Raw genomic sequence first — 12,446 nt, 5'->3', positions numbered from 1 at the left:
AGCTGACTAAAAACCGCGGTAGTACTGTACTCTTCCTTCTTGCCGTGGATATTGGATAGGTGTCAATCAAAAGGACACGCCCCTGATTATGCCAAATTTCAAGATTAAGATGTCATGAAGATGTCACGAAGGTAAACTTGATCTTTTAACCCTAAAATGTTTTTTTTTGTACCAGGTTTGAAACATAGGGGGTGTTTTTTTTGTAAAAGTTCAGGTAAACACTTCAGTATGATACATTATGACTATATTTCAAGTCATTATGCCAACCATGTCAATCTGAAATGCAGCTGCCTCCCCACCTGTCTCTTGTCCTTCATCTCCTCCTCCTTCTCCTCCTGCCTCTCCACCTTCCTCGCCTCCTGCTTCTCGTCCTGCCTCGACACCTACCTTGCCTCCTGCTTCTCTTCCTGCCTCTCCACCTTCCTCGCCTCCTGATACCCCACCTGCCTCTCCACCTTCCTCGCCTCCTGCTTCTCCTCCTGCCTCTCCACCTTCCTCGCCTCCTGCTTCTCCTCCTGCCTCTCCACCTTCCTCGCCTCCTGCTTCTCGTCCTGCCTATCCACCTTCCTTGCCTCCGGCTTCTCCTCCTGCCTCTCCACCTTCCTCGCCTCCTGCTACTCCACGTGCTTCTCCTCCTGCCTCCCCACCTGTCTCTTGTCCTTCATCTCCTCCTGCCTCAACATTTCCTCCTCTCTCTGAACCTGGGACATTATGAAAACACGTTTTTTACTTAGTCAATATTATTATCACCATTGTTAATGACTCAATAGCAGCTGGAAAAAATAATGTATTTTTGCCTTAAACTTTAATATTTTTTAGAGGATCATTGTTTAAAGGGCCAGTGTGTAAGAATTACTCCCATCTAGTGGTGCACTAATGTAACGTAAGCAACCGAGTAGCGCTCTCTGGAACGTTATTATAACTACGGAAGCCGCGGAGAATCATAAAAGTGAAAATGTCAACATCTCTCAGAAGTTCGAGTGTCCCATCAGGTGATGAGGTACAGAACGATACACAATGCTGGTTTTTATGCCGATAAGTTACAAGCATGCCCTCCATGTATTTGGTACCAAGCTACGGCTAATAGCTAATGTTATCGTGTGAAATCGTTTTTCATGACTTGCAGACTCAGAGAACATCTGATGGAGAGGAAGAGGAAGCAGGGCAGTGGACCTGTCGGTGCTGCAAGAGGAAGATCCTGTGCTGTAACATTACTCTGTGTTTAATAACATGTATTTCAGCTGATTTATGAAGGGAGGTGGTGACGTATTGATTGGAAATAATAATTATCTGAGAGATATTTTGCGTTAGAATGCGTGTGGTTCTAGTAATTAAATCACAGCGATAAAAACTGGTATTACTTTGGTCTATTGTCTGACTAGAAGGAGGACAGCTACCCCCACTCCCATTGACAAATCAGCTGAAATAAATATAAAACATGAGGGAAAGCTCTCGGAAAATCAGAAAGAAGCGCACGGTCGCCTACTGGTATGACTTCTGTGAAGAGTAACAACTGAAAACTGTTGCAACGGAGCTTTTCTACTGTAGGCTAACTAACAAATTAGCCGTTTCCACCGTTTTATATAGCAAGTAACAGTAAATGATCAGACTTAAACGGGAGGATAAAGTGGTTGCTGGACTACCTGCCCTGTTTCTAACATGACGCCAAAATAAACTTCACTGTTAGATTGAATTGACTCACCCATCCAGCAGAAAGCTGCAACCTCCATATCAGTTTTAAAGGCCCTCGCCTTCATCAGTTGCCTCCATCTGGTAAACGCTCCGCCGGTGTATACTCTCGTTTTCTCCCGATTATTATTTCATTTTCTTTTCTTGGCTATTTTTTCTTCCGTCTCAGGGGGCAAAGAGTACGGCTGGTCCTCCATTTCACTGTAAACTGGTAAGATGAATGGTCATCTTGGTCTGTTTACACCACCCCCGCCCCTGTGAAACAGCGGGGATTCGCAGGTGAAACTCGTAAGGCTAACAAGTTTGTCCCCTTTTGGCTACTGTATTCAAAGATGGCGATGCAACATGGCAGCCTCCAGTTGGGTTTGCCGCCACCTTTGTGTTTATAAACAACTCATTCTAAGCTACAAGAACGGTAAAATACGTATTTATGAAACCGACACTTGATTTTTGCTAAAAAAAAGGCAAATATGCTACAAACTGTATCTTTTTATTTAGTTTTAGTGGTTTGGCAGTTTTATTGAAAGTCATGTTTGGTGTGTGTGAAAGGAGATTTCATTGTTTGATGTCGTTGTCCTTTCCCTTGAGGACCTGTTCGTAAACCAAGTTTCCCATCATGGACAATAAATAAACTACATGGCTTGATTTGACTTTTAAGTCCATGGATAATGATGAATGAGAAGCAGATGGGACAGGAACAGAAGAAAAACTAAACTGAATACAGAAAGGGATAAACAGTATGACTGAAAAATGAAGTAAAAGCTAACTAAACTAGAATAAATATTCACAAAAAATAAATAAATAAATAAACTGAGACTGACCGAAATAGAACAAAATCCTAAATACCATGACAAGAGAGATGGACTTTTAATCTGCATGCTTGATGTGTGTGAAGTACCTGTGTGTTCACACTGCACTCCAGCAGCCAGGAGGTCGGGCTCTCCCATACTGATATCATTCAGCCTCATGCCCAGACACTCTATGGACAGCATCTTGAACCAGTCTTCTGCCTCCAGCTCTGAAAGAGAGACAGAACCTCTCACATCTGCTGCTCATGTACGTTTCTGTAAACAGCGAATTTAAAGTTCAACAGCTTGGAACGTGTCCTGTAGCCGGATGTCCTGCAGAGCTCTGTTAATCTGTGTGAGGACACAAGTGTGTCTGTGATTAAGACGTTCGTTACCTGATTCACAAGTGAAGGTGCGCGAGGTGTCATCTGTAAACACAATGGCCACTGCCTGTCGTTTGGTATCCCGGGGTAACCGTGTGATGTTCTTCACATTACTAATCTCTGTCACCTGGGCAGCAAGTTGAAGGGAAAGTGATAGAGTTGAAAAGTCAACGAAGACTGAAAGAGACTGATGTTTTGATGGATGTGTCAGTTCAAGTTCAAATAAAGACTTAAATTAAGTTAGTCTCCCTTGTAGCTCCATATCCAGGAAACACTCCACACAGAGCTCCACAGCTTTTGTACAGAAAATCCAACATCTAAAGCTGTGGACAGGTGAAACCATTGTTCCCTCACTTTTCATGTGTACACTGAAATCAGACCTCGTGGAGGCTGTCGGGGAACAGGTTTTTGCTATCTGGGATTTAAACTCCACACAGAAAGGCTGAAACTTGAATCAGGGACAGTCCATCAGAACATTCTGGACTGTTTACTGGTTTCACAGGTTTCAGACTGGAATTCAGGCGTTTGGTATTTTTTTATTGTTCTTGTAACAAAAATATTTTTACTTCTTTTGCTGAAACCAGATGTATTCAATTATTCAATCTAATATATATTGGAGATATATATATGTGTGTGTGTGTGTGTGTGTGTGTAATATATACCTGTAAAAAACTGACCTTTAATGCAGTTTTTTTTTCTCTTGCTATTACAGGACATTTGATTTTACAAATGAGGAAATCATTTTTTTGATGTGCTGTAGAAAAAGGTTTTAAAAGTACTCTGAAAAAATGCATATAAAGCCATAAGAAATAAAGATTTGAACAGAGTTTTTGTTTATTTATTTAATGTTTAGTGTTTATAGGCAATAACTAACAGGCTCTGTTAGTTCCAGGTTCAATGTGTGCAATAAGGTCATTCTAATAAGTTTTTAATAAACACTGAACCCTCAACTTGTTCCATATTCCTTCATTTTGGCCGGCTGTGTTTTTGTGTTTCACCCCCCTGATCTAACCTATTAATAATTAGTGTTTCTGCATCATAACCACGACTTACTCCTGGCAGCTGATCGCGGTGAGGACCTCTTTCTAGCGTGTTTTTAAAAAAGTTTACAGGAGAAACCTGAAGGTGGAGATGGAAACAGTAGCCAGGTTCCCCCAAGATGGTGGACGAAGCCTCGAGGACGTCATGTGTGTATTCTCTATCATCATGTGTGTGAACTTTCATATACTTACTTTCATATAGTACTAGCTACAGGTTCACTTCACTGAACAGCTGACTGGTAAACTTGTCATTTTAAACCATTTGCTCACCTAGCTTTTTACAGTGTCATCAGAAAAAAAAGAGATCCCACTTCAACGTGAGGTGTGCGTTTGTCAAGCCTTGAAGTTGACACTTCGCCTGTCCTTCACACAAACACTTACTTTAGGGCACGATCTGATGTAGGCAGCCTTCTCATCAGCATACTTCTCCAGACGGCGTGGTCCTTTGCTCGATGACTTCTTAAACACCAGCCAGCAGCGCCGGTAGATCTGCATCACACACAGTAAAACCAGCTGGCTGAGAGAAAGCTGACGCTGAAACACGGCTATTATTCTGGAACTTTCCCTGTTACTGTCAGAAGTCTCTGCTGGGATCTGAGAAGATGACAAACAGATTAAAACTAATGGGAAATTCACAGGTAAGAAGTCTGGCTGTGGTCCGGCTGCATCTTTTGTAGCTCATTAGCATTTAGCTAGTATGTAGCTCCAGCCAGTGTGACTTACTGTTTGGTGGCAGAGCTTCTGGAGGGGGTCACAGAGGAACTACAGAAACTGGAAAAGTGCCTTCATATCAATAAATTGTCTTTAAATTTGAATTAAACTAATTTTAAGCTGTTTGGGAATCATAAGAGAAACGTTAAAGTAAAATGAATAATTGCTAATTATTAAGTAAAATTCTTCAATGTGACCTGTTGGAGGCCACATTGTTTATTATTTATGTTCGGGGGAAGTTTCCATCCTGAGAAAACGAAGCACATACTAAACCTGAAAGCACTGTCTGGTTCACCAGCACTGATTGCCAATAAAAATAAAAAAATAAATAAAAAAATCTTTCTCTTTTTCCTGCTTCGTGGAATACCCCTCGGTTCTCTCTACCCAGCTTCTCGTCCATCACTGATACTCCCCAGTAGAGTCTGCTCTGTTCTTTCTTCTAGATGCTTCTGTGTTAATTTTCCAGTCCAGTCTGTTGTCCAGATGTTCCTCCACCACCTCCACCTGTTCTCCCAGGATGTAAACCGTGTTTTATTTACTTCTGTTCCTCCTGAAGTCAACCATCTCTTTTGTGTTCTAGATGAGGTGATTGTTTCTGCTCCATCTCACAAACTGACTGACAGTTCTCTGTACTCAGCTTCTCGTCCATCACTGATACTCCTCACAGCTGCAGAGTAATCAGAGTACTTCTGCAGATGCAGGACTCAGAGTTGTGTTGGAAGTCTGAGGTGTACAGTGTGAAGAGAAACGGTGAGAGAACAGTCCCTTGTGGAGCTCCAGGTCTGCTGACCACCACCTCAGACACACAACCTTTCAGTCTCCGTGCTGTGGTCTGTTAGTTAGCGAGTCATAAATCCAGGTGGTGGTGGAGGTTCCACCTGGAATTTATGGAGCTTCTCACATAGCAGAGCAGCTGAATTGTGTTAAAAGTAGCTACTTTATTAAATATATATTATATATATATATATATATATATTAAATATTAAACATGATCCTCAAAGTGCTGCCTGATTGGTCCAGGTGAGACTGGGCTCTCTGAAGCAGGTGGATGATGGCGTCTTCAACCCCAAGAACGTTACGATAAGCAAACTGTAATGAGTCCTGAAAGGTGTTGACCTTCTTATTGAGGGGAGCCATTAACAGTCTCTGCAGGACTTTTAAAGTCTAAACATCAGTATACAGAATGTGTTCCAAACAGGAGACTTTTTCCCATTTAAATGTCTGATTAAACTCAAGAAGCAAACTAGATTTTGATATTTTGTGATTTTATTTTGTTCTGATCTGAATGGAAGTGATTGTGTATATTGACACATGGATCACTGACTCCTGACTTATGACACCATTCAATTTCTAATCAAATCAAAATCATATTGTGGCAGAATTATTAACAAATCTGAAATCTGTTTCCACTGAACTGAAATCACATCATATCGTGATATGTTTTTTTGTTTTTTTAACTTGTCCTGTCCAGCATCATAGCAGCAAAATGATAATCTGTTTGCTGTATTGTGCTGAACAAATTTGCTCTGCCAAGGGGAGGCCTATGGGTAAGGCTCCTCTTGATAATCTGATTAATTTATTAGGCCCGAGCACCGAAGGCGGTGCGAAGGCCTATTGTAATGCAAGCGTTTATTAGGCCCGAGCACCGAAGGCGGTGCGAAGGCCTATTGTAATGCAAGCGTTTATTATTATTAGGCCCGAGCACCGAAGGCGGTGCGAAGGCCTATTGAAATGCAAGCGTTTATTAGGCCCGAGCACCGAAGGCGGTGCGAAGGCCTATTGTAATGCAAGCGTTTATTAGGCCCGAGCACCGAAGGCGGTGCGAAGGCCTATTGTAATTGCTCCGTTTCTTCCTTATTCTTCTTCTTCTTGTCAAAAGTAAATTGCATTTTAGGGGACCTGAACATGCGCGAAAACGCGCCTAATTTTGTGTACCCCCCCAAGGGAATGCGTAAATTTACGTATTTTGGGGTGCTCGGGACTGTTTGGGCAAAATTGAATGAGAGCGCCACCTATTTATGATGCCCCGCCACTGCACGTCATCAATCCTCATGAAAATCGCTACACATATTCTAAATGGTTGGGTGAACAAAAAATGCTCTTGGAGCAACAGCCTAAAACCAACAGGAAGTCGGCCATTTTGGGTCAAAGTCGCCATTTTGGCGTTTTACTGACATTTTCAAAATCTATCTCCTCCCAGAGATTTCATCATACCGCTACCAAAATAGCTCAGGATGTCCAGAAGTCATGTCTCTTTAAAAGTTATTGAAAGTTTTCTAATAGGAGAAAGGGCATGGAGGGGGTGGGGCCTCAAAGTTTGACGTCTCGCCGTGAAGAACGAAAGTGATATAACTTCCACATAAAACAATATATCTGAACCAAAATAGCCATGTATGATACCAGTGCCATCCTGAACGAATCTACATGTCAACATTTTGGTTATGAATTGGCCACGCCCCCTGGCGACAGGAAGTCATGGTTTTTACTTGGAGACCCTCTTATCTGACGTCTTGAACACAACCAGGTCCAAACTGGGTCAGACACCTGAAAACAAGTTGGTGATGATATCCAGTGAAAACTGTTGCTCTACGCTGCAGGGCGAGACCGTGGCACCATGGCGATCTTTGATAAGACGCCATGACATCATAAATCACTATAAATCCCTCAATTCTGATCCAATCCCCATCAGACTTGCAGAGATTAATCAGGGTCTGGCCCTGAACAGATCCATATGACCAATTCCAGACTAGCCCTAAGCCCCGCCCACTTCCAACAGGAAGTGCTTTTTTTCAGACGCCGGGGTCCATATCCTCAGGAATGAAACTTACACACTTGAAAGTGCTTCACAACAGGTCAAACCCTTTCATGATACCACAATAAAAATCTCAAGTTCCTTCGCCAAACGTAACCATGGCGAATAGTGGTCCGACGCCATCAAACAGGAAGTACTTGTGACTGACCCATTGTAACGTTGATCTCCACCAAACTTGGCAGGAAGGAACGCGGTCAGGCCTAGAAGTCAGCCAATTTGACATATGCTGGAAAAATTGCAATATGGCTCTATAGCGCCCCCTACAAATATTTAATTGATCATATCTGCCCCCTACATTGAGCGATATGGCTGAAATGCAGTATATTGATAGAGCTTGGGAGGATGTACAAAAAGCCTCTTGGACCTGTATCATAACTTCAACAGGAAGTCAGCCATTTTGAAAAAAGTGTCATTTTTGGGGTCATTTTTGCATGTTTCTTTGCCTTGCATTTGAACGAACTCCTCCTACAGATTTTATCGTATTTACCTCAAACTCAGTCTGAACACTCCAGAGGCATGTGTGGTCTAAAGTTATTGAAAATTTTCTAATAGGAGGTGGCGTTCAGCAGCGGCGCCTCATCAAGTTTTGATGTTTCGCCATCAAGCATGGAATCCATTATTTCTGAAATACAACACTCATTCTGTACCAAACTCCACATGTTTCACTTCAGTTCCATGCCGACCACATCTACAAGTCCTGATGTTGTCATCTGGATATTGCTCAACGCTCCATGGCGAGACCGTGGCGCCATGACAAGGTTGGATAAGGCGCCGTGACATCATTAATCTGTATAAATCCCTCAATTTTCATTCAATCAATATGACACTTACAGTAATTAATCAGAGTCTGCTCCTGAAAAGTTACATGTAACTACTTCTGGTCTTGGCCTAAGCCACGCCCCCTGGAAACAGGAAGTGCCTTTCTCCGACACCGGGGTACCGCTCATCAGGAATTAAACTCACACACTCTACAGTGCTTCAGATCAGGTCAAACCCTTTCATGACACCACAGAAAAAAAACCTCAAGTTCCTCCCTCAAGCAAAACCATGGCGAATGGCGTCCACCGCCATGAAACAGGAAGTACTTGTAATGGACCCAATGTAATCCTGATCTCCACCAAACTCGGCAGGGAGGACAGTGGTCAGGCCTGGAACTGATTCAAATAGACATATGCTGGTTATTTGGCTCTATAGCGCCCCCTATGGTTATATCATTCGCCATGAAACAGGAAGTGTCTCTAGCTCTGCTGTCAGTTGACCTGTTGTCATTAGAGTTCCAACCTGAACATGGTTCTACATGAAAACGACTATAGCGCCACCTAGTGGCCATGTGGAATTTTCCTCTTGATGAAATCATGCTCCGGTTTGTGGGAATTCAACACAGTTTGTATGAAACAAGGTCATGAATGCTTCAAATGTCATCACTGGACAGGCTGAGGTGCAAGCTGGTCCTCTCATGACGAAAATCACCTCTCGATGGAGATAAATTCTGGAAGAATGGGTTTATGGCTTTGGGAAAGAGCGGCTGTGTTGCTCGAGGGAGGCTGTTGGCCGATGGGGCGGTGCAATAGGCCGAAGCGGCGCCAGAGGTGCGAGGGCCTCCAACGCTGCTTGCAGCTTTAATTATTATTTTTATTTCGCACAATGAATCGCATTTTTGGGGGCCTGAACATGCTCCAAAACTCACCAAATTTTGCCTACCCCCCCATTGGAATGCGAAAAATTTAATAATTTGGGGTGCTCAGGACTGTTCAGGCAAAATTGAACGAGAGCGCCACCTATTTGTGATGCCCCTCCATTGCAAGTTATCGATCTTCATGAAACTTTGTACACATGTTCCACATGGGAGGGCAAACGAAAAATGAAATTATAGTATAGGTCTAAATAGAACAGGAAGTCGGCCATTTTGGGTCAAAGTCGCCATTTTGGCATTTTACTGACCTCGCATTTGAACGAACTCCTCCTAGAGATATTATCGTATTGACACCAAAATGGCTGAGGATGTTCAGAAGGCATGTGTGATCAAAAGTTATGCAAAACTCTCTCAAAGGAGTAACGGCGTACAGGGGGCGTGGCCTCAAAGTTTGATGTCTCGCCATGAAAGACGAAATTGATATAACTCCCACATAAAACAACTTTTCTGACCCAAAATGGCCTCGTATGATACTAGTCCCATCCTCAACACATCTATGTGGTCATTATTGGATTATGAATAGGCCACGCCCCCTGGCAACAGGAAGTCATGTTTTTTACTCGAAGACCCACTTCTCTGACGTTTTGAACACAACCGGGGTCAAACTGCATCAGACACCTGAAAACAAGTTGGGGATGATATCCGGTGAAGACTGTTGCTCTACACTGCAAAGCAAGACCGTGGCGCCATGGCGAACTTCGATAAGACGCCATGACATCATCAATCACTATAACTCCCTCATTTTTCACCCAATCACCATCAAACTCACAGGGCTTAGTCATGGTCCGGTCCCGAACACACCCATATGACCACTTCCGGTCTAGCCCTAAGCCCCGCCCACTTTCAACAGGAAGTGCTTTTTTGCAGTTGTCGTGGTCCTTCTCCTCAGGCATGAACCCCAGACACTTGAAAGTGCTTCACAACAGGTCAAACCCTTTCATGATACTACAATAAAAATCTCAAGTTCCTTCGCCAAACGTAACGTCCGACGCCATCAAACAGGAAGTACTTGGAACTCACCCGGTGTATCATCGATCTCCACCAAACTCGGCAGGAAGGATCGTATTCAGACGTGGAACTGAGCCAAATTGACATATGCTGGAATAGTGACATAGTGGCTCTATAGCGCCCCCTACAATATTTTGATCAACCAGCTTCGCCCCCTACGTGGACCGACATGCATGAAATTCACCACATTGATTTACTATGCCAGGATGCACAAAACTGTCCTTTAGACCTATTTGCTAATTTCAACAGGAAGTCGGCCATTTTGTAAAACTTGTCATTTTCAGGGTCATTTTGGCCTGTTTCTTGCCATTGCATTTGAACGAACTCCTCCTACAGATTTTATCGTATTTACCTCAAAATCACTCTGAAGCTTCCAGAGGCATGTGTGATCAAAAGTTATGCAAAACTTTCTCAAAGGAGAAAGGGCATGGCGGGGGCGTGGCCTCAAACTTTGATATCTCGCCATGAGAGACGAAACTGACATAACTTACATATAAAACAACCTATCTTGACCAAAATGGTCCCGTTTGATGTCATTTCCATGCTGACCACATCTACATGTCCAGATGTTGTCACCTGGACATTGCTCAACGCTGCATGGCCAGACGGTGGCGTCATGACAAACTTGGATAAAACGCCATGACATCATTAATCAGTATAAATCCCTCAATTTTCATCCAATCACCATCACACTCACAGTAATTACTCAGGGTCTGTTCCTGAACAGATACATTGAACAACTTCTGGTCTTGGTCTAAGCCCCGCCCACTTTCAACAGGAAGTGTCTTTTTCAGACACTGGGGTCCCTCTCCTCAGGAATGAACTCCACACACTCAAAAGTGCTTCAGATCAGGTCAAACTCTTTCGTGATACTACCGAAAACAATCCTCAAGTTCCTTCCTCAAGCAAAACCATGGCGAATGGCGTTCATCGCCATGAAACAGGAAGTATTTGCAATTGACCCATTGTACTCCCGATCTCCACCAAACTCGGCAGGAAGGACAGTGGTCAGGCCTGGAACTGATTTAAATAGACATATGCTGGTTATGTGGCTCTATAGCGCCCCCTATAATTATTTATTCTATCAGCTCCAACCACTGCTTTGACTGACATTCATGAAATGTGGCATATTTATATAACATGCCAGTACAAACCAAAAAGCCTCTTCATGTCCTGATGTTTTCAACGCCATAGCCCCGCCCCCTGGAAACAGGAAGTACCCCTTTTATCCCATTGAAAACCCTACACACCTACTCAAACTCATCAATATTATCCTTGATGAACACATGACTCACAATATAACAAACTGCTTACACCATCATGAATAAAATGGCTGCCTGTGAGGTTTCTGTCCCTCGCCATCAAACAGGAAGTGGCTATAACTCTGGACTCGGTTGACCCAATGACGTGATACTTGGCAGTTGTCATTAAAGTCCGAACCTCAACATGTTAGTACAAGATCAAACACTATAGCTCCACCTACTGGCCATGTTGATATCTGCAGATCTTAAAAGCATGATTGTGTTTGGATTTGTTTCACACTATTGGTCAGAACAAGGTCATGACCACTTCTGATGTCATTATTAGGCCCATTGATGTATGAGATGATGGTCAGAGAGAGACAATGACCACACGAGGCAGAAACATGGGGACGACTGAGCGTACGGCTGCCAGCCAGAGCGAGCTTGCTTGGGGAGGGAGGTTGCAGGCCGAGGGGGCGGTGCAATAGGCCAGAGCGGCGCCAGAGGTGCGAGGGCCTTCATCGCTGCTTGCAGCTTTAATTTACTTTGAATCACGGAATCTATGTAATCTTGCTGGACCTGACCGGAGGGGACAGAAAAAGATGGAAAATTGCAAAAAGAGCAAAAGGGAAAGAAGAAAGGAGACAAAAAGATCACAGACAGAAGGAAACGACCCTTCAATCCACACCATCACCAGACAACAAACTGTTACACCTGTACATGAACACACCAGAAAATTTCCTACAACTTCTACAAAAACAAAAACAGAAACACACACACACACACAGAAAAAATAATAACTAAATAATAACCAAATCAAAAAGACATAACATGAAAGTAGCGACCAGATACTAACTCACAGGAAAAATAAAAAAATAATTATCTCTTAATATATAAACCCACTGGACAACTCAGTGATTGTGTCAGCATATAGGATGAGGAAGAGGAGTTATCAGTGATGAAGAGTGGTGAGTGAGATCATGCAAATGCGACCACGCCTCCACGGAGGTCAGAGACAGACCAGGGCCAGAGACCCGGGCCCTCAGCAGAAGCCCCGGAGCACCAACCCAAGCTACCCTAC

The 12,446-nt window shown here is 43.3% G+C and overlaps 1 protein-coding gene across 2 annotated transcripts in view; it reads right to left on the bottom strand.

The window, feature by feature from the left end:
- dok4 (docking protein 4) overlaps positions 1–12,446 on the bottom strand; it is an 85,874-nt gene that overhangs the window by 20,227 nt on the left and 53,201 nt on the right. For both annotated transcript variants that reach the window (XM_041989605.1, XM_041989531.1), the window contains exons 3-5: positions 4,282–4,389; positions 2,873–2,987; positions 2,588–2,707 (exon numbers count right to left, since the gene is read on the bottom strand). In XM_041989605.1, the coding sequence (XP_041845539.1) occupies positions 2,588–2,707; positions 2,873–2,987; positions 4,282–4,389 (343 nt within the window). The remainder of the gene's footprint in view (positions 1–2,587; positions 2,708–2,872; positions 2,988–4,281; positions 4,390–12,446) is intronic.

The sequence above is a fragment of the Melanotaenia boesemani genome, chromosome 1, assembly GCF_017639745.1.
Source record: "Melanotaenia boesemani isolate fMelBoe1 chromosome 1, fMelBoe1.pri, whole genome shotgun sequence".
Classification (NCBI taxonomy): Eukaryota; Metazoa; Chordata; class Actinopteri; order Atheriniformes; family Melanotaeniidae; genus Melanotaenia; species Melanotaenia boesemani.
The sequence above is the reverse complement of the archived record's forward strand: the minus strand, read 5'-3'. Positions and strand labels throughout refer to the sequence as shown.